Source organism: Culex pipiens, chromosome 3 (genome assembly GCF_016801865.2).
Source record: "Culex pipiens pallens isolate TS chromosome 3, TS_CPP_V2, whole genome shotgun sequence".
Lineage (NCBI taxonomy): Eukaryota > Metazoa > Arthropoda > Insecta > Diptera > Culicidae > Culex > Culex pipiens.
The window spans coordinates 133,530,637-133,549,340 of NC_068939.1; the positions used below are offsets into that span (position 1 = coordinate 133,530,637).

Sequence of the window (18,704 nt, forward strand, 5' to 3'; positions counted from 1 at the left end):
TGTCTCCAGCGCACGCGTGTGCATTATTCTGAATAACAACAAACAACAAAGTGGCCAGATTCAAGCGCAGACCCAGGCCGCCGAGTCCCAATAATGATGGCGGAAAGATAAGCGTGGGCAGGTCGTCGGTCATAAAATTTCATACAATCCGGAGATTGGAGCTCGCGCCAAGTATCGTTCCTCACTCCCTTGTTGTTGACAATTGTTTTGGTGCCTCAGTCTCTGTCTCGCTCAGGCTTGACTGGTTCCCTGCTTTGGAACTCCCCTCAATAAGTGGTCCTCCCAGGGCAGTTCTTCCAGAGTATAGTTAGGAGGGAATGAGATGGAGATTGGGTACGGTGAAGGCAAAGGCAAAAACTTTACTCAGGGGAATATTTATTATAATTTTGTCATTTTAGGTACCCTGAGTAGGGACCTCAGTGGCTGCCAAAGGGGGGCAAACCGGGGGACAATAGACGTTGAGCGATTCAAGGTAATTTTCTACCATAAAGTGTAGAGTTTTATTACGATTTAAGGTAATTCGTGGTTGCTCGCTGCCGCTGCCTGTCGTTGCTCGAGGAGCTGGGTGGCATAATGAAGTTGGGGAAAATAAAGGTTAAGAAAATCGTGATTTTATAGACTATTTAACTTTCAAATTAAAATAACAATAATTTCAATTTTAATCCACTCTGATGCTGAATCAATTGTCACAAATTTAAGCGAATTGATGCTACCTAAAATATCTTGCTCTGGTTAAGGATATGACGAGCCACCCTAACGACTATCCATCTGTTCAAGCACTTTGAAATCTGGTACGTCCTCGAGGTGGTGTCCTACATTTCTTCGCGATCGATAAACAAGTTACTCTATCGCCAATCGTTTTATCACCCGACCTGTTCTCAGTTCACAATCATCACTGACAACAAGCCACAACAACGCAGCGAGCGCGAAATGTCCGACGGACAGCTATAAATTAAATTGGGCATAAATTTCATCCATATGTCCCCACAGCCGAGCGATCTGCTCCGTCGGGCTGTTCCACCGTGATGGACAGATTGGGCCCCATTTCGGGACGTCCCGGTGGGGCGATCCCGTCGGCGACTTGTCCTCGGGCCGGTTCACCACGTGACGAACCCGGAGGTCAAAGTCGGGCCGCGCTCGGACCTCGGCAGCGGAAGTTAATCACGCAAACTGTCAACAGCTGGGCCACAAGACGACGACGCGAGGCCGAACCGGGAACCGGCGGCAATCCTTCGGCAATAGGAAATGAAATAAAATTATTTAAATTAATAGAGTGCGAGAGAAAGAAAGAAAAAGAAACGCACAAAAGTCGCTCGCGAGACGAGAAATATGAGTCGTCGCTGGTGAAGGGAAAGCCGAGCTGGTGCCGAACTCGAGACGAGATGAGGTTCGCGCAGGGAGATCGCGATGAAAATGTGATCTTCGGTAAACTAACTGCGCGAAGGAATCTGTTATTGTAGTTGTTGTTAGGTTGGTGAAATAAAGTTAAAATCGATGTCACAACATAAAAGGTGTGAAAAAAATTGTCTCAACGATGGAATGTGTGTGAGATGCCGCTAGGAACAATAATGGTCGAACAAATCACCTTTATCATATGACGAACGATTTGTTGAAATTGTTCTGTTAGCACGAAGTTCAACAACTTAAAAACAATGTTTCGTGAAGAAACAAATTATTATATTTTATGGGCGTAGAGCTAGCAGATCATCGTTTGCAGCTAGTAAACTTGATTTAATGAGAGATAATCGACAAAATTAGGGCTGTAATTTTTGAACGAACTCTCATAGGCATTTCAAGGCAAAATTTGATACATGTTCAGTAGTAAAGTAGAGCAGTTCTCTACGGAATCGGTCTTTTTTCTTTAATTTTAATTTTTGTATTTTTTAATCCGGCTGAAACTTTTTTGGTGCCTTTGGTATGCCCAAAGAAGCCATTTTGCATCATTAGTTTGTCCATATAATTTTCCATACAAATTTGGCAGCTGTCCATACAAAAATAATATGTGAAAATTCAAAAATCTGTATCTTTTGAAGTAATTTTTTGATCGATTTGGTGTCTTCGGCAAAGTTGTAGGTATGGATATGGACTACACTGAAAAAAAATGACACACGGTAAAAAAAAATTTGGTGATTTTTAATTTAACTTTTTGTCACTAAAACTTGATTTGCAAAAAAACACTATTTTTATTTTTTTTTATTTTTTGATATGTTTTAGAGGACATAAAATTCCAACTTTTCAGAAATTTCCAGAATGGGCAAAAAATCTTTGACCGAGTTATGATTTTTTGAATCAATACAGATTTTTTCAAAAAATCGAAATATTGGTCGCAAAAATTTTTCAACTTCATTTTTCGATGTAAAATCGAATTTGCAATCAAAAAGTACTTTAGTGAATTTTTGTTAAAGTGCACCGTTTTCAAGTTATAACCAATTTTAGGTAACTTTTTTGAAAATAGTCGCAGTTTTTCATTTTTTAAAATTAGTGCCCATGTTTGCCCATCTTTGAAAAAAATATTTTTGAAAAGCTGAGAAAATTCTCTATATTTTGCTTTATTGAACTTTGTCGATATGACCCATAGTTGCTGAGATATTGCCATGCAATGGTTAAAAAACAGGAAAATTTATGTTTTCTAAGTCTCACCCAAACAACCCACCATTTTCTAATGTCGATATCTCAGCAACTATAGGTCCGATTTACAATGTTAAAACATGAAACATTCGTGAAATTTTCCGATCTTTTCAAAAAAAATATTTAAAAAAATTTAAAATCAAGACTAACATTTCAAACGGGCCAAACATTCAATATTACGCCCATTTGAAATGTTAGTCTTGATTTTAAATTTTTTTAAATATTTTTTTCGAAAAGATCGGAAAATTTCACGAATGTTTCATGTTTTAACATTGTAAATCGGACCTATAGTTGCTGAGATATCGACATTAGAAAATGGTGGGTTGTTTGGGTGAGACTTAGAAAACATAAATTTTCCTGTTTTTTAACCATTGCATGGCAATATCTCAGCAACTATGGGTCGTATCGACAAAGTTCAATAAAGCAAAATATAGAGAATTTTCTCAGCTTTTCAAAAATATTTTTTTCAAAGATGGGCAAACATGGGCACTAATTTTAAAAAATGAAAAACTGCGACTATTTTCAAAAAAGTTACCTAAAATTGGTTATAACTTGAAAACGGTGCACTTTAACAAAAATTCACTAAAGTACTTTTTGATTGCAAATTCGATTTTACATCGAAAAATGAAGTTGAAAAATTTTTGCGACCAATATTTCGATTTTTTGAAAAAATCTGTATTGATTCAAAAAATCATAACTCGGTCAAAGATTTTTTGCCCATTCTGGAAATTTCTGAAAAGTTGGCATTTTATGTCCTCTAAAACATATCAAAAAATAAAAAAAATTAAAAATAGTGTTTTTTTGCAAATCAAGTTTTAGTGACAAAAAGTTAAATTAAAAATCACCAATTTTTTTTTACCGTGTATCATTTTTTTTTTCAGTGTAGTCCATATCCATATCTACAACTTTGCCGAAGACACCAAATCGATCAAAAAATTCCTTCAAAAGATACAGATTTTTGAATTTTTACATATCATTTTTGTATGGACAGCTGCCAAATTTGTATGGAAAATTATATGGACAAACTAATGATGCAAAATGGCTTCTTTGGGCATACCGAAGGCACCAAAAAAGTTTCAGCCGGATTAAAAAATACAGAAAAAATCGAATGACCGAAATCTCAGAGAATTGCTCAGTAAGTAAATCATTCCCTGTTCCTGAGGGGAACACCCGTGAAGAGTATCGGGGCCGGCATTTACAAAGCGGATTCAGTGGCAATTTCAGTCTCAACTTAATGTTAACACATGTTAAGGTTAATGTTAACATTCCATAGGTTGTCTTCCTAAGGTGTCGTGATAAGGTCCAGTTTGTGACGATACACTACCTTCCCTTTACTAGGCAATCGAATCCAGAAGGGAAAAGATCGCCAGTTTTGTTGGTCCGAGCCGGGATTTGAACCCCGATCTACCGCTTACGAGGCGGAAGCGTTACCACTGGGCTACGTGGCTCGGTCGTTCAGTAGGGTGCCCACAAAATGGGACTTTTTCTCAAAACATCGCTCCACAGGCTGAATATTGTTCCTTGAGCTATTTAAAGACTCTAGGCCAAATATGAGCAAATTCGGTAACACCCATTGAAGCTCGAAGGTGAAGTTTGTATGGGAAAAATCGAAAAAATGTATGAAAAACCAAACTTTCTTATGGTTTGGTCAGCACAGTACGCTGCTTACATCCAAATATTCCCAAAAGTGAGATTCTCAATGCAAATTTAATTATCTACAACCTTGTACAACATACCAAAGCTGTAAAACTTGATCCTGAAAAGTTATTAGCGATTTAAAAAAAAAAAATTAAAAGGCATTTTTATATGAACATCATTTTTTTCACCAACTTCAGGCTTTGGTATCAATGGGTTAATCTCCACCAATTTCTCTTAAAATTTGCACAGATGCTTGAATTAACAAAAAAAATCCTCTTGTGGAGCAGGAAATAATTTTCTAGGCACCCTAATGTTCAGTCTTTTGCAATTTGAAAATAATTCATTAAGAACAAGCACCCTGCAAAAAATATGCCCGAAAAACCAAGAAAATTACCTACAAAGTTTAAATTTTTTGAAATTTTTTTTTTCTCAATAACATCTAATACGAAAACTATTGATTGGACAATCAGTGTTAAAAATTATTCTATTTAAAATTTTCTGCTTTTTTTAAAATAATTTCGAATTTTAAGAATCAAGAGCAACTTTTGAAAGGGCAAAAACACTTATTTTAGAAATTTTTAAAAGTTGAGATTCATTTTTAAATTTTAACATTATTTTTTATTTGAAGCAGAAAAAAAAATAATAATGAAAATTGAAATTATTGTTTTCAAGATGTCACAAGTTGAAAAATCAAGACTAATTAGATGACACTGAGAAGAACTTTATTTTCACATTATTGAAACATTAAGAGGCTGTATCTCATCAAACAGCAGTCCAGTTAACAAAGCTAAAAAGAATTAAAGCTTTTTCATATTTTATCAGCTTTTCGAAACTATTTTTTAAAGAGTTGCTTTTACTTTATGAAGTATTTCTATATTGCAAAATACTGAACATTTCTAACTTAAAAATATTTCTAACTTGAAAACAATGAACTATTTCAAAACATATCCCGAGCAGACGGAAATAACTTGGGAATAACATTTTTTGATATTTGAAAATACTAGGCCAATAACATTTTATGTTATTCATAACAAGATTTGTTATGCGTCGTTATATTTTTTGCCTTTCTTACTAAAGAAAGGTATAGGTTTTACTTTAAGGCAGGACGTCATTTCCATCTTCGTAAATATGTCGATTCAGCATGAATTTTAATCGGAAAAAACGTCAAAAAATCACACTGCATCGATTTTCGACGCTCTATCGATTCACCTTGGCAGAACTCGTCTATCTCCAACCCTTGAATTTTGAGAAAATAAATTCCGTGGAGGTCGAGTGATGTTCGTATGTGGTAAAATTTTGCAAAATTTTGTGTCGCGCTGTTCTCAGCTCCCATATATCCGATTTCGATTCTTCTAAATGCAGATGAAAGCTAGTGTGCTGAACCTGGGCGAGTTGCCGCGCAAATTTCGAAATATCCATCTGTTTTCGGACGCGGCCAGACTTTTCAACAAAACACACAGTTTTCAAATGAAAATATAGTCAAATTTTTTCATTTTCATATCTTTTATTTATCTCAAAAATTGCATTTTTCGAGTCCTACAACCTCCCAAATTTTCATCCAGATTCATAATATGGTTCTGGAGTTAGAGCCGTTTGATTGACCTACCATAAGAAAAAAAATCCCTAAAAAAAGGTAAAAGCCCACCTGGTGACCTTCGCCAACATTTTTCATTTCTGATTTATTCGAAATTTCTTGCTACATTCATAGTACAGACCATGAGTGAGCATCTGAAACAAATTCGACATCGATCGGCAATCCCGATCAATTTTTAGAACGATTTACTTTTTGCCTTTCTTACTAAAGAAAGGTATAGGTTTTACTTTAAGGCAGGACGTCATTTCCATCTTCGTAAATATGTCGATTCAGCATGAATTTTAATCGGAAAAATCGTCAAAAAATCACACTGCATCGATTTTGAATTTTGTTATTACCGTCTGCTCGGGATGTTAAGCCATTTTAGATTGCAATTTTGATTTTGGATACTTAAATGATTTTAAAGGTTTGTTTGTTAATATTTAATATTTTTTTAAGGAAAGATAGAAATCTGGTAAATTTGATTCGAAAACTTTTTATTGGCGGTCACATATTGGTCAGAATCCCTAATGACAAATTTGATGGAATTAACACGAATTCATCGCTTTTCTGAGACTTTTCTAAAGAAAAATCCTATGAAATCATAAAAATATCCGTCCAGCCGATTTTTTTAAATCTTAAGTTTGTTTCTGATTTTCAAATATCAACGTGCTCATTTTGTATGACCAGCCTGGCATGGACAAAGTTTTATGTCAAATCATGAAATACAAATTAGAAATCCTAAAAAAATGCAAAATTTAAAAGAATTACAATTTTTTTTAATTTATTATGATTCATTTTGATTTGATTTGTAATTTTTAATTTATTATGATTCATTTTGATTTGTGGCAATTCATTTAATAGTAAAAATTACAAATGCAGGTTTAAATTCACCTTTGTTTTAGCCACGGGGACACTTTTTTGAAAATGTCAAACCATCTCTCCACTGAAAAAACTGGATTTCCAACCTGTTTAGCAAAAAATACTTATAAATTGTCTTATTTTATTTCGGATGCTACTACAAGAAGAAGAATAGTCAAGTAATTCATTTACTAAATGATTTCATTTTGAACTCAAGTTGAGCTTACTACAATCATATTGCACAACTATTTCAAATAGATCCAGAGGACGTTATCATTATCGTGAAACGCTTTTAAAGCAATTCCATAATCGTTTCTGAGTAGTTCGCAAAAAACAGTGTAATAAAAAAAACCCCTTCACCCATTCTTAACGCACATAAAACAGTGTCTGTTTTGGCGATCCTGAACAGCCCAAGTTCTACCGAGTACAAAATGGCGCCCGTTTGTGTTCTTTCGTTTTTATTTCTTTCAAGTTACACACAAAGTATACAATATTATAGTAGTATTTCCCGAACGACTCCCCCCTCTCGAGGTAGGTAGAAAAAAAGAAAGAAAAGAATATTTACTAACCTGTTCCGTTACTTCCAAACCATAAAGCGACCAGATCGTCACTCGGCGATGGATGATAATTACCATACAAGTATGGGCTGGGATAATCGAAAAGCAGCCGCTTGGACGGGGACTCGCCTGAAAAGTTGGAGAAGGGGAAATTTGTGTTGTTGTTGAAAATGTTTTGAAATTGTATAATAACACGGAATTACAGGATGGTATAAGGATGACGTTATTCAAAAGTAACCTAGTAATGACAGCACTTTGGAGTCATGGTCAAGGGGAAGTTCATTCTTGTATTCTTAAAATAAGCTCATGACCGTGGTCAATTATTTGGCAGTGACAGTGGTGCCAAATTTTTCGATTTTATTTTGCTTCGAAAAATTTATTTAATAAAAAAAAAGATTTCACAAAGACACCCTAAAATATAAATTTGATCGGGAAATAGTTAATTAAAATGAACAAATTTCAACAGAAATTTGATTATAGGATAAACTACACTCAAATCCTGATGGTGTGACACCAACTGTTGTCATTTTTTAGTTTGACACTTTTTTACACGAAGTTCACACACATTGTAAAACGTTTGTTTTTATAGTGTGCGTGAGCGCCGTGTAAAAAGTGACAGTTTGTCACTTTTTAGTATGACTTTGACCAACCAACGGGGTTATTACCAAAATTTATTAACATTGAAAATTTATTTTATCGGTATATCGAAAGCAGTTGCAGTTTTCTATTTCTGGCATCACTGGCCATAAACCTTGAGTGAAAACTTCCGGCGCTTTGTTCCAAACTCCAACACTGCTGCAGCCGTCATCGAAATATGAACTCGTGTAGTTTAAGACCGTATTCCCAGGATTTGAGAAATTGGACAGGTTTCGACCATGAGTTGATTGACCAACCACTACCAAATTGAAGAAAGAAAAAAAAAAGCTCTGCTCTTGACCGCGGTCAAATGGCGTCGCCAGACTTTTCAGACACCGGACGCGCAGATTTTCCTTAAAAAGAAACAAGATGGCGTGGGCACCTCTTTGATGACCATCACAAGCCCGGCTTTTTGTTGCTGTTGTTTTCAAGAATCCATTTGTTGCGCTATTTAAGGAAGTGGACGCACGAATGTAACATCGTTACTAATTTAAAGTGGCCTGTTCTTGGCTCGAGTTTCCAACCCGCCAAAATGGTCCGGTCGTAGCGATTGGAGGTCGCTGTTAAGCTGATTTTAGAGGCAAATTTACGGGAATGATGATTGATTGCCAAGTGCCGGCTTGGAGCGACGCTTCTCAACCGGAGCTATCTGGAAACGACGTCGTCGTCGTAGTTTGAAAAGAAGCTGGTTCCGTTTCGAAACAGGTTTTTGCGCGTTGCAAATGTTTGTAAATGTGTTTGGAAGATGACAGTTACAATTTTTATATGTTTGATGAGTAAAAATCAACTGACTCAAACCCCTTCTAGACACAACCTTTACTAGCTAGTTTAGAAGCTTGATTGAGCATAAAATATGCAAAAATTGAAAAAAGAAAGAACCACAAAAGTCCACCAGAAGCCGACCCCGTCTGGGCAAACTGCTCCGGAAGGGAAAAATAAGAAAAACTTCCCCGTCCCCGAGAACCTGCGCTGCAAAGCTGGCCCCAGCAGCAGCCCCCACGTAAGTTTCGCGGCTTCAATTTTCGCGCGCGCTTCCAGACGTCTCGTGGTCGGCGTGATTTTAAATTATTGGCGACACCAGCAGGGCAGCACACGACAACCCAGAGCAGCAGCGGCGACGACAAGAAAAGTGACAAATAAATGTTAATAAATTTTAAGTACAAACAATCCCACGACAAGAGAGGGGGACTGTCCCTTTTGGATGTGTCTGGACGGTAGATTGTCTGCGAGGGGGAACCGTTTTTCCCTTCATTATTAATATAAAAATAATCGCAGGCAACCTCTTCACGCATGGGTCCCGGGAGAGACCCGTCGATTGCGTGAGTTGAAAACTGGTGCGGCATTCTGGACACCAGGGAAGGGATTTTTCATTTTGAAGACTTCAATTGCGTAAGAGTGTTCATCGGTAGGGTGAAGTGCCTTAAATTGTGGTGAAGTTTTGTTTTAATTTTAGGATATTTTCAAAATACTCAAATATTAGAGACTTCAAATTGAATGATTGATTAGGACATGTTTTTCAGCATGAAAGCTATTTGTTTTAAATCCATATTCGTTATCAAATTTTGACAACATCGTGTTTAATTAAAATTCAAACATTTTTCATAAATTGAACATTGTGACGATAGGTAATGTCTTAACATTCCATTAAAATGTATGAGCATTTTTGATAGATCGTGAAGGTAGGGTACTACAACCCCTTCTGGAAGTGGAAGTGTTCTTGAATAGTTTACCAAAATATTTCCATTTTTGCGAAGTCTAATGATATCGCCTTAAATTAAAACCATCTGAAAATTCACTCAATCTCACCTCTTGAAAAAAAATTTCTTTTCTTTCGATTCTAAAATTTTTGAGCAACTTCATTTGGACATTCTTTAACTATTTCAACAGTAAAAGTAGTTCTTTATTAAGATTACAACTCCCAACCCCGGTGGAATGGTGACTTTAAGTCGCTGCTTCCAAATTGCCCCTTTCATAACTGTGAGATGTTATTGTATCTCCTACAGTTATGGAACACATAATTTAACCAACAATTTAAAAACAATCATTAAATTCATAAAAGTGTTACAAAGCTTGAGTTTCATAGGTTCCAGCGCTATAAGTCACTAACTCAGGTATCCCAAATTTGTAGATTTATGAGTTCAAGATTTTCTTTTAAAATTTATAATTCCGAGCATGGGTGAATAACAAGGAGAATACGTAACAACACCTTTCTCTGGTATCAATACTAAATTTTGGTATTCCTGGACCCTTTAAAATTTGTCTTAAGGATTATGCAAGAGCAAAATGTGGTATCATACCAATTTAAGGTATTGTTTTGATAATGCAAAATTGCAGAAATTGTCAATGGTCGAACACCACATTTTGGTATTCTTTTGGTATTACAGTATTTTAGCAAATTCCTCTGAAACTATGGGAAAATTTTGACCAATTTTGACAAAATAATTAATTTTGCGCTAAAATGATTTCTCATAGCGAATGCTTTCATTGTAAACCGGAAATTTCAAACTTGATTTTAAATACTTTTGATATACCCCTTAAAGAAATGACTTGAAATTGTGGAAAAATTTCTAAGTAAGGATGGCACATTTTGGTATTATTTTGGTATTGAAAGGTTTCATCAAATTCCTCTAAAACTATGGGAAATTTTTATGAATTTTGACGAGATAAAAAATTTAGCGCTAAAATGACTTGAAACCCAAAAATGTTAAAGCTGATTTTTATATACCCACTAAGATTAAAAAAAAAAAACGTTGAAATTTCTCTAAGTTGGGATAACCAAATACATTGAAAAACGAGTTAATCGACAGATTATTGAATTTTTGTGAATTTCAATCCAGTTCCATTTTAATAACATTTTCAGAATCTTCAAGAACTTCAAGCACAGGCCGTTCATCAATGACAAATGTATTCGATGTGGAGAAAAATATCACTGCGAACAACATGGAATCATCAGGTGAGTAGATTTGGCTGTTGCATATGGATCATTTCCGTTTTTTCACTAACTGCAACTGCTGCATTAAAAATGGTATGAAAATACCAAATGTTGGTATTACTTGTGCAAATACAAGCGACCAAAATGTGCTCTTGGTTGCCCAGTAATAGATGGTAAAATACCATGAAATCATACCAAAATCATGTATGTGGAAGACCACAGGAATACCAAAATCTGATTTTCCAAGGGCGCGGGAATACCTAAAAATAAAACCATGGCATTACTTGTTTTGGTATTGAAGCAATGTTCAAAAATCCAGAAGACCTCAACTTGGTATAGAAATGGTTTTATTTTGTGGTATTATTTTACCTTTGGAATAACATGGTTTGGTATTGTTGTGCCCTACCACATACTAGACTTTGTTATGATTTCATGGTATTTTACCATCTATTACTGGGCAACCAAGGGCACATTTCGGTCCCTGTTATTTGCCCAAGTCATACTAAAATTTGGTATTCCCGTGTTATTTACCCCTGCTCGGGGTTATTGTATTCAGTTTGAAAAGATCAATTTTACAGTTCCAATTTAGCTTCACCTCTAATTTTAAATTAGATGTTGAATCTGCAACAGATTTACAATAGAAAATAAAAAAAAAAATAAAAAAATTAGTGCATTCTCAAAAACTTTTACATAATCTGATTTTTTTTATCACATGAATAATTAAAACAAAACATAAGATTTTTTAGAAACTGAGAGTTTTGGTTAGGTTCTCATTTATCTCCCGAGTTTTTAAAGTGATTTGATTAGGGACCATCCATAAACCACGGGGACACTTTAGGGAAGGATGGGGGAGGGGTCTGAGATTTCAATAAAGTGTCTACGTGGTTTATGGATGGTCCCTTACTATCCCGTCCAAAAACTTAACCAAATCAAAATTTTCATTTACTTTGCCGGACAAGAAGTTTTTCTGGCATATCCAAACCCCTCGAGTAATGTCCAATTTACCTCCCTGGCAAGTTCTATCTAAAATGGCCAAATTGGTTTATAACAGAGAAGAAATAGCACAATATTACGCACCTCAGACAAAACAACTTCCTAAACTAATAATAGTCTGATTAAAATTAATTAATTAATCAACAATTAGTCACTTTGTTGCGAAAGAATCTCCAAATTCTTGAAGTTTGTATGGGGAAAATCCGCTTGAGTTTCTCCACACATTTTGATGAATTTTGTAGGGTTTAAGGGGTGTGGTTTCGGTGGTTAGATAGAACTCAAATTTAGAATTAAGCTTATTGGTGGGTCACTCGCTTTTAGACCACCTAATGATATTAGCTTTTGAAACCTGAGCAAGTCTCTACGAAATCGGTCGATTTCGACCATTTTTATTTTTTGTATTTTTTTATTTGACTCAAACTTTGTGGGGGCCTTCCCTATGACCAAATAAGCTATTTTGTGTGATTGGTTCACCGATACAAGTCTCCATACAATTTTGGATGCTGTCCATACAAAAATGGTATGTAAGTATTCAAACAGCTGTAACTTTTGAGTGAATTTTCTGATCAATTTGGTGTCTTCGGCAAAGTTATAGGTATTGTTGAGGACTTTTGAGAAAAAAATAGGTACACGGCAAAAAAATTTGCTGATTTTTTTATCAACTTTTTTTTACTAAAACTCAATTTCCCAAAATACGTATTTTTTGATTTTCGAGATTTTTTGATATATTTTAGGGGACAAAAATCCGCAACTTTTGAGCTATAGCGAAACATGGTCAAAAAATCTGCCGCCGAGTTATAAATTTTTGAAAAAAAGTGATTTTTGGAAAAAATCTAAGTTTCATGCAAAATCAAGTTTGACATTATTTTTTAATGCAAAATTGAATTTGCAATCGAAAAGTACTTTACAGATTTTTTGATAAAGGGCTCCGTTTTCAAGATATAGCCACAGAAAGTCTGATTTTAGCGAAATATTTGCAGTTTTTCAATTTTTAAAAATAGTGACCGTGAGTGACCATTTCTAAAAATATTTTTTTTGAAAAGTTCAGAAAATTTGCTATAAAATTGTCTAAGAAACATTGAAGATTGGACCTCGGGTTGCTGAGATAGAGCCGCTTTAAGAAAAAGAAACACGAAAATTGAAGTTATCTAAGTCTCACCCAAACAGCCCACTATTTTCTAATGACGATATCTCAGCAACTAATGGTCCGATTTTCAATGTTAATACATGAAACATTCGTGAAATTTTCCGATTTTTTCAAAAAAAATATTTTGAAATTTTTTAAATCAAGACTAGCATTTTAAATGGGCGTAATATTCACTGTTTGGCCCTTTTAAAATGTTAGTCTTGATTTAAAAAATTTCAAAATATTTTTTTCGAAAAAATTGGATCCCCAAAAACATATTAAAAAATCTCGAAAATAAAAAAATACGTATTTTGGGAAATTGAGTTTTAGTAAAAAAAAAGTTGATTAAAAAATCAGCATTTTTTTTCCGTGTACCTATTTTTTCCTCAAAAGTCCTCAACAATACCTACAACTTTGCCTAAGACACCAAAATGATCAGAAAATTACCTCAAAAGTTACAGCTGTTTGAATATTTACATACCATTTTTATATGGACAGCTGCCAAAATTGTATGGAGACTTGTATGGGTGAACCAATGACACAAAATAGCTTATTTGGTCATAGGGAAAACCCCCACCAAGTTTGAGCCAAATACAAAAAATACAAATAAAATCCATTTCCGGTTTTGGTAGAGAATTGCTCACCTGATGCACTTGCCTCTGGAATAGTCCTGCTACAAAAAATAATTATCAACTATGTTTAAAATTGAAAAAGGACCTCAGTGCCAAAAAGTGGATCGCTTACTCTTAATAAAATAAAACGGGCATTGCCAAACCTCACAACCTGCTGAATCTCAAAAGTCCGAAATGAAACAGACACTGCAACTGATAACGGTGACATCCTCACGAAGAAAAAGGTATTTTCGTTAAAATTTTAGCGCCATCCGCGAACCTGCCGCAGCTGCCCTTATCAGTGACCAGCAATAAAACATAAAAAGGTTGTTTCGGGTTCTTCCCAAAACGGTGCTGTCCGGCTCGGCCAATGACACTAATAAATTAATTCTGCTGAACAAGTGTATTAATTAGGATAATCAAAGCCGTGGCGATTGCTTAAGTGCGTTTTAATTTATTTTTTCCGTTTGGTGAAGAGCCATTATCGGTACTTGTTGTAAAAGTACCGGCGACATGAAGACTCAAGGTTGTTTGGAATGTTGGCACTTTTTGGAAGTGCTTTTATTTTGAATATTTATATTTAAATTTCTTGGAGAAAAAGCATCAACGTTGATTCCGTTTAAGGTTCAATTCAAAGCACTAATCGAAAAATGTACTTGAAGGCATACAACCTCAATAAAATTAGTCAATTTGCCATTCACGCGGTCGATTTGTCCACCCCGTCAATCGCCCCTAGTAAAGGCACTCTGACTAGACTAATAGACTAATTTTATCTAATTGCATTTCCCACTTACGCGGCCACGTATACGTGCAGCACGCAGGCACCACTCAGATCTTACCGAACTCTTAAGTGCGCCGAGGACGCCAGGTACTTCCTCCACCTGGGGGCCCCGTCCTCGATCGCGACAGTTGGTTGTGGCGTTGCATGTCCCAGAATTGGCGCACACAAACTCCACATCTCTCTCTCGCATTTCACGGGTTCTTGAAATGTTTGAGCATCATGCAATCGGCGAACTCTGAGTTCGAGGATGTCGTGCTCTCCAATCGCAAGTTTCATTTTTACAATTCAATTTGTACCAAATGACGATAGTTTGCGGCACGAGAGGACCAGCTTCTTCGTTTGGCGCTGGTTGCCAACGCAATTTGAGACTGTTATAGGTTCGCAAAAAAAATTTCCTCTCCGACATCCAGTCAGCATAAGTGCCGTTGGAGCTGCAGCTGCTGCAACTAAAAACTAAAAGATTGAAAACATTGAAATTACATTAAATTATATAGACAAAGTCGTGGGCCGTTGATAATGCCGTCGTCGTCGTCGTCGCAAGAGTTGGCATATCACAGGCCAGGCCAGGACCAGCCAGCGAGGTGCGTGATAAACACTCAGGACCCAGACTCTAGTGCCCGTAACACCGTATTGATGGCCGGGGTAGTTCCCTGGCCAGAACGAATCGATCATTGCAGCGCACTGGATGGAGTACCACTCGCTTCTATGCAAAGTGGTCTACGACAGGTTGGACGGTGGCCAAGACGGTTGACAGCTGTGGCGGTGGTGGGTTGAATGAGTCTGGGACAAATTACGTAACGTCGTTTTGGTTTTTGGGTTTGAAATATTGCGAGTCGTTCAATTTGTGCTTGCTGGTCAGTAGCTTTATTAAAATTAAATTAATTTAAATTATTTTTTTCTGAAATTTTTGGGTGCGACAGGACTGTGTTATATGACTTGCATATTTTTGTAATTTATAAATTTTGAAACATATGAATTTGCTAAAACCTTAAAAAGCAGTTCAAAACTCTATGAAACAGTCACCTGACATATAAATTTAATCATTCAAAAAAAATTCAACCCCGAGCACCAAAAAGTTGACGGATTTCGCTCAATTTTAGCACATTTTGCTTATAGTATACGAAATGGCTATATAATAGTGAAGCGAGATTAAAACCTAAGCTCCCAAGCTCAGGAAAAAGTCGGAAATCCTAAACAATTTTCCATTTGCGAGCTTCGGTGTTTAGGCTTGATGTTTTTAAGGTGTTAAAAAAAATATACTTTATGTCTGAGCAGCGGTCAAAATAAAAAAAACATTTTAATTCAAACAGAACGGTTTTGAATCTTATTGCCAAGTACCGCGGAAAGCCATTTTCAACAAATTTTGAAAAGTTGTTGCTTTCATTACGAAAATGTTGTTGTTGTTGTAATGTCATTTTTTCTGGGGTCAACATTGCCTATGTTTCTTACTAACATTTCCTCTATATTATGTGAAATTAAGTATGTAGTATTTTTTGAAGTGTACCAGACTATGCATCTAAGCATTTTTTTAACAATTTAAATGATAATGGTATCGTTGTATAGTAGAAAAGTGAAAAACAAGCAAAAAAATTAAAAAGTGATTGTAAAAACATGAAAAAACTAGATAGGCAAAAGGTAATGATAGCAGGTGCGCAATTCTCTGGAATTTCGGTCATTCGATTTTTTTTTGTATTTCTTAATCCGACTGAAACATTTTTGGTGCCTTCGGTATGCCAAAAGAAGCCATCTTGCATCATTAGTTCGATCATATTATCTTCCAAACAAATTTGGCAGTTGTCCTTACAAAAATGATATGTGAGAATTCAAAAATCTGTATCTTTTGATCGATTTGGTGTCTTCGGCAAAGTTGTAGGTATCGATATGGAAATTTGGTGATTTTTAATTTCACTTTATGTCACTAAAACTTTTCATTTCATTTCATTTTATTAGGTTGCTTTAACAATTACATTTGTGCAGTTGTTATCCTGAGCTGAGATATGGATTACCTTTCAACAGCTGATTTGTTCAAAATGGGGAGAGAGTTTACTGGTACTAAGGAGAACGAATTAGACAGAGAAGAAAAAATAAGCAAAAATAACCTTCGAAATAGCTAATAGATGTGGGATAGTTAGAGGAAAGGAGGCATTACTTAATCTAATATCACAGCTCAAGGGGACAACCGCTGCAGCAGGGGATTGATTGAGGCGGCACACCCCATCCAGAACGTCACTAAAACTTGGTTTGCAAAAAACACTATTTTTAAATGCCAACATTTCAGATATTTTCAGAACGGGCAAAAAATCATTGACCGAGTTATGAATTTTTGAATCAATGCAATTTAAAAAAAAATCGAAATATTGGTCGAAAAAATTTGTCATCTTAATTTTTTGATGTAAAATCAAATTTGCAATCAAAAAGTACTTTAGTGAAATTTTGATTAAGTGCACCGTTTTCAAGTTATAGCCATGTTTGCCAACTTTTGAAAAAATATTTTTGATAAGCTGAGAAAATTCTCTATATTTTGCTTTTTTGAACTTTGTTGATACGACCCTTAGTTGCTGAAAAAATTAAAAACAGGAAAATTGATGTTTTCTAAGTCTCACCCAAACAACCCACCATTTTCTAATGTCGATATCTCAGCAATGAATGGTCCGATTTACATTGTTAAAATATAAAACATTCGTGAAATTTTCCGATCTTTTCGTAAACAATATTTTCAATAAAATTAAATCAAGACTATCATTTCAAAAGGACCATACATTCAATATTACGACCTTTTGAAATGTTGACCTCCTAAGCACGAGAAAAAAAAAAATCAAAAAAAAAATTTGGCAGCAGCGGGTTAATGAAAACATGACTCGAGTTCGTTGAACAATTTTCTACTAAGAGCAATGGTTCCTCAATCAGATATTTGATTTGTTATTGTACTGTTAAAATTGTCTTCAAATTTCCAGCCATTTTCAATAGAATAAATTTGATAATAAATGGGAAAAAATGTTTGATTCATGCCTAAAAATACGTTTTAATTATATGCAATTCTCTGAGGTTTTGGTCATCCGATGTTTTTGCATTTTTTTTAAATTTTCGTTAACCCTCTGCTGCCAATTTTTTTTTGATTTTTTTTATTTTTCTCGTGCTTAGGAGGTCAACATTTCAAAAGGTCGTAATATTGAATGTATTGTCGTTTTGAAATGATAGTCTTGATTTAATTTTATTGTAAATATTGGATGAAACTTTTTGGGTGCCTTTGCATCATCATATTGTTTTTCATGAAAATTTGGCAGCTGTCCAAACAAAAATGTTATGCGAAAATTCAAAAATCTATATCCTTTGAAAGATTTGTTTGGTCGATTTGGTGTCTTGGGTAAAGTGTTAGTTATGGATGATAACTACACTGAAAATTAATTTCCAGAAAACACATTTTTTATGTTTTTTAGGGACTAAAAGTGTTTGTCATTATGTGTGTGTTTGATATTGTGTGTGTTTGTGATAGTGTTTGTGATTGTGTTTGTGTTTGTCATTGTCTTTATGAGTGTTGTTATTGTGTGCGTGGTTGTGATTGTGTATGTGTGTTTGTTATTATGTGCGTGGTTATCATTGTGTGTTTTGGATTTTGTTTGTGTGCTTATCATTGTGTATATGTGCCCGTGTACCTGGGCGTGTGGGGTTTTTTTTATTTGTATTTGTTTTGGTTTTTTGCGGACTTTTTATCTTACTGACTTAATGTGGATAATTTTTCACAATAATTATAACATTTTAGATTCAACTTTTCCCGTATATTTTTAAGACTTGAAGAATTAAAAGAAGGATCATTTTTAACAAGAGCTTTAAAATTCATTGAGGTTAACTCTTCTAAATCATGAAATTTGATGAAAAATCTCTGAAAAGAAGGATTCATTTTAAAGGGATCTAATTAGTCTAATTAGTTAATAGCCCTTATTCTATACCATTTGAAGATATACAAAAGGTTTTTCGTGGACTATGAACTTAACAGAGATTATCCTCTCGTTTTTTTAGATCAGAAGTTTTTATAAAAGAAGGGTTAAATTTTTACTAGAAACGTGAAATTCATACAGATTCATCGTTCTTTTTATAAGACATGAAGTTTAGACCACTAGAAAATTAAAGGATTTGAAGATTTGAATAAATCAGAAAAAAAATGTAAACCTCCGAGTTTCATTATTTATTCTTAGGCGTCATCCATAAAGTACGTACTCTCTTAGGGGGGGAGGGGGGGTTACCGTAGGTGTGACAAGGTGTGACGAAGGGGGGAGGGGGGGTTTGCGAGACTGTTACGTCACGCTAGGTTTTTTTTATGATTCCATAATATTAATTCGAAATATACACAATTAAATTAAATACTTTTTT

General features: G+C 35.0%; 1 protein-coding gene across 1 annotated transcript in view; it reads right to left on the reverse strand.

Annotated features, from left to right (window-relative positions):
- Positions 1–18,704, reverse strand: part of LOC120422476 (protein bunched, class 2/F/G isoform) — a 207,762-nt gene that overhangs the window by 173,073 nt on the left and 15,985 nt on the right. Inside the window, exon 4 of the mRNA XM_052709974.1 lies at positions 7,270–7,386. Coding sequence (XP_052565934.1) covers positions 7,270–7,386 — 117 coding nt within the window. The remainder of the gene's footprint in view (positions 1–7,269; positions 7,387–18,704) is intronic.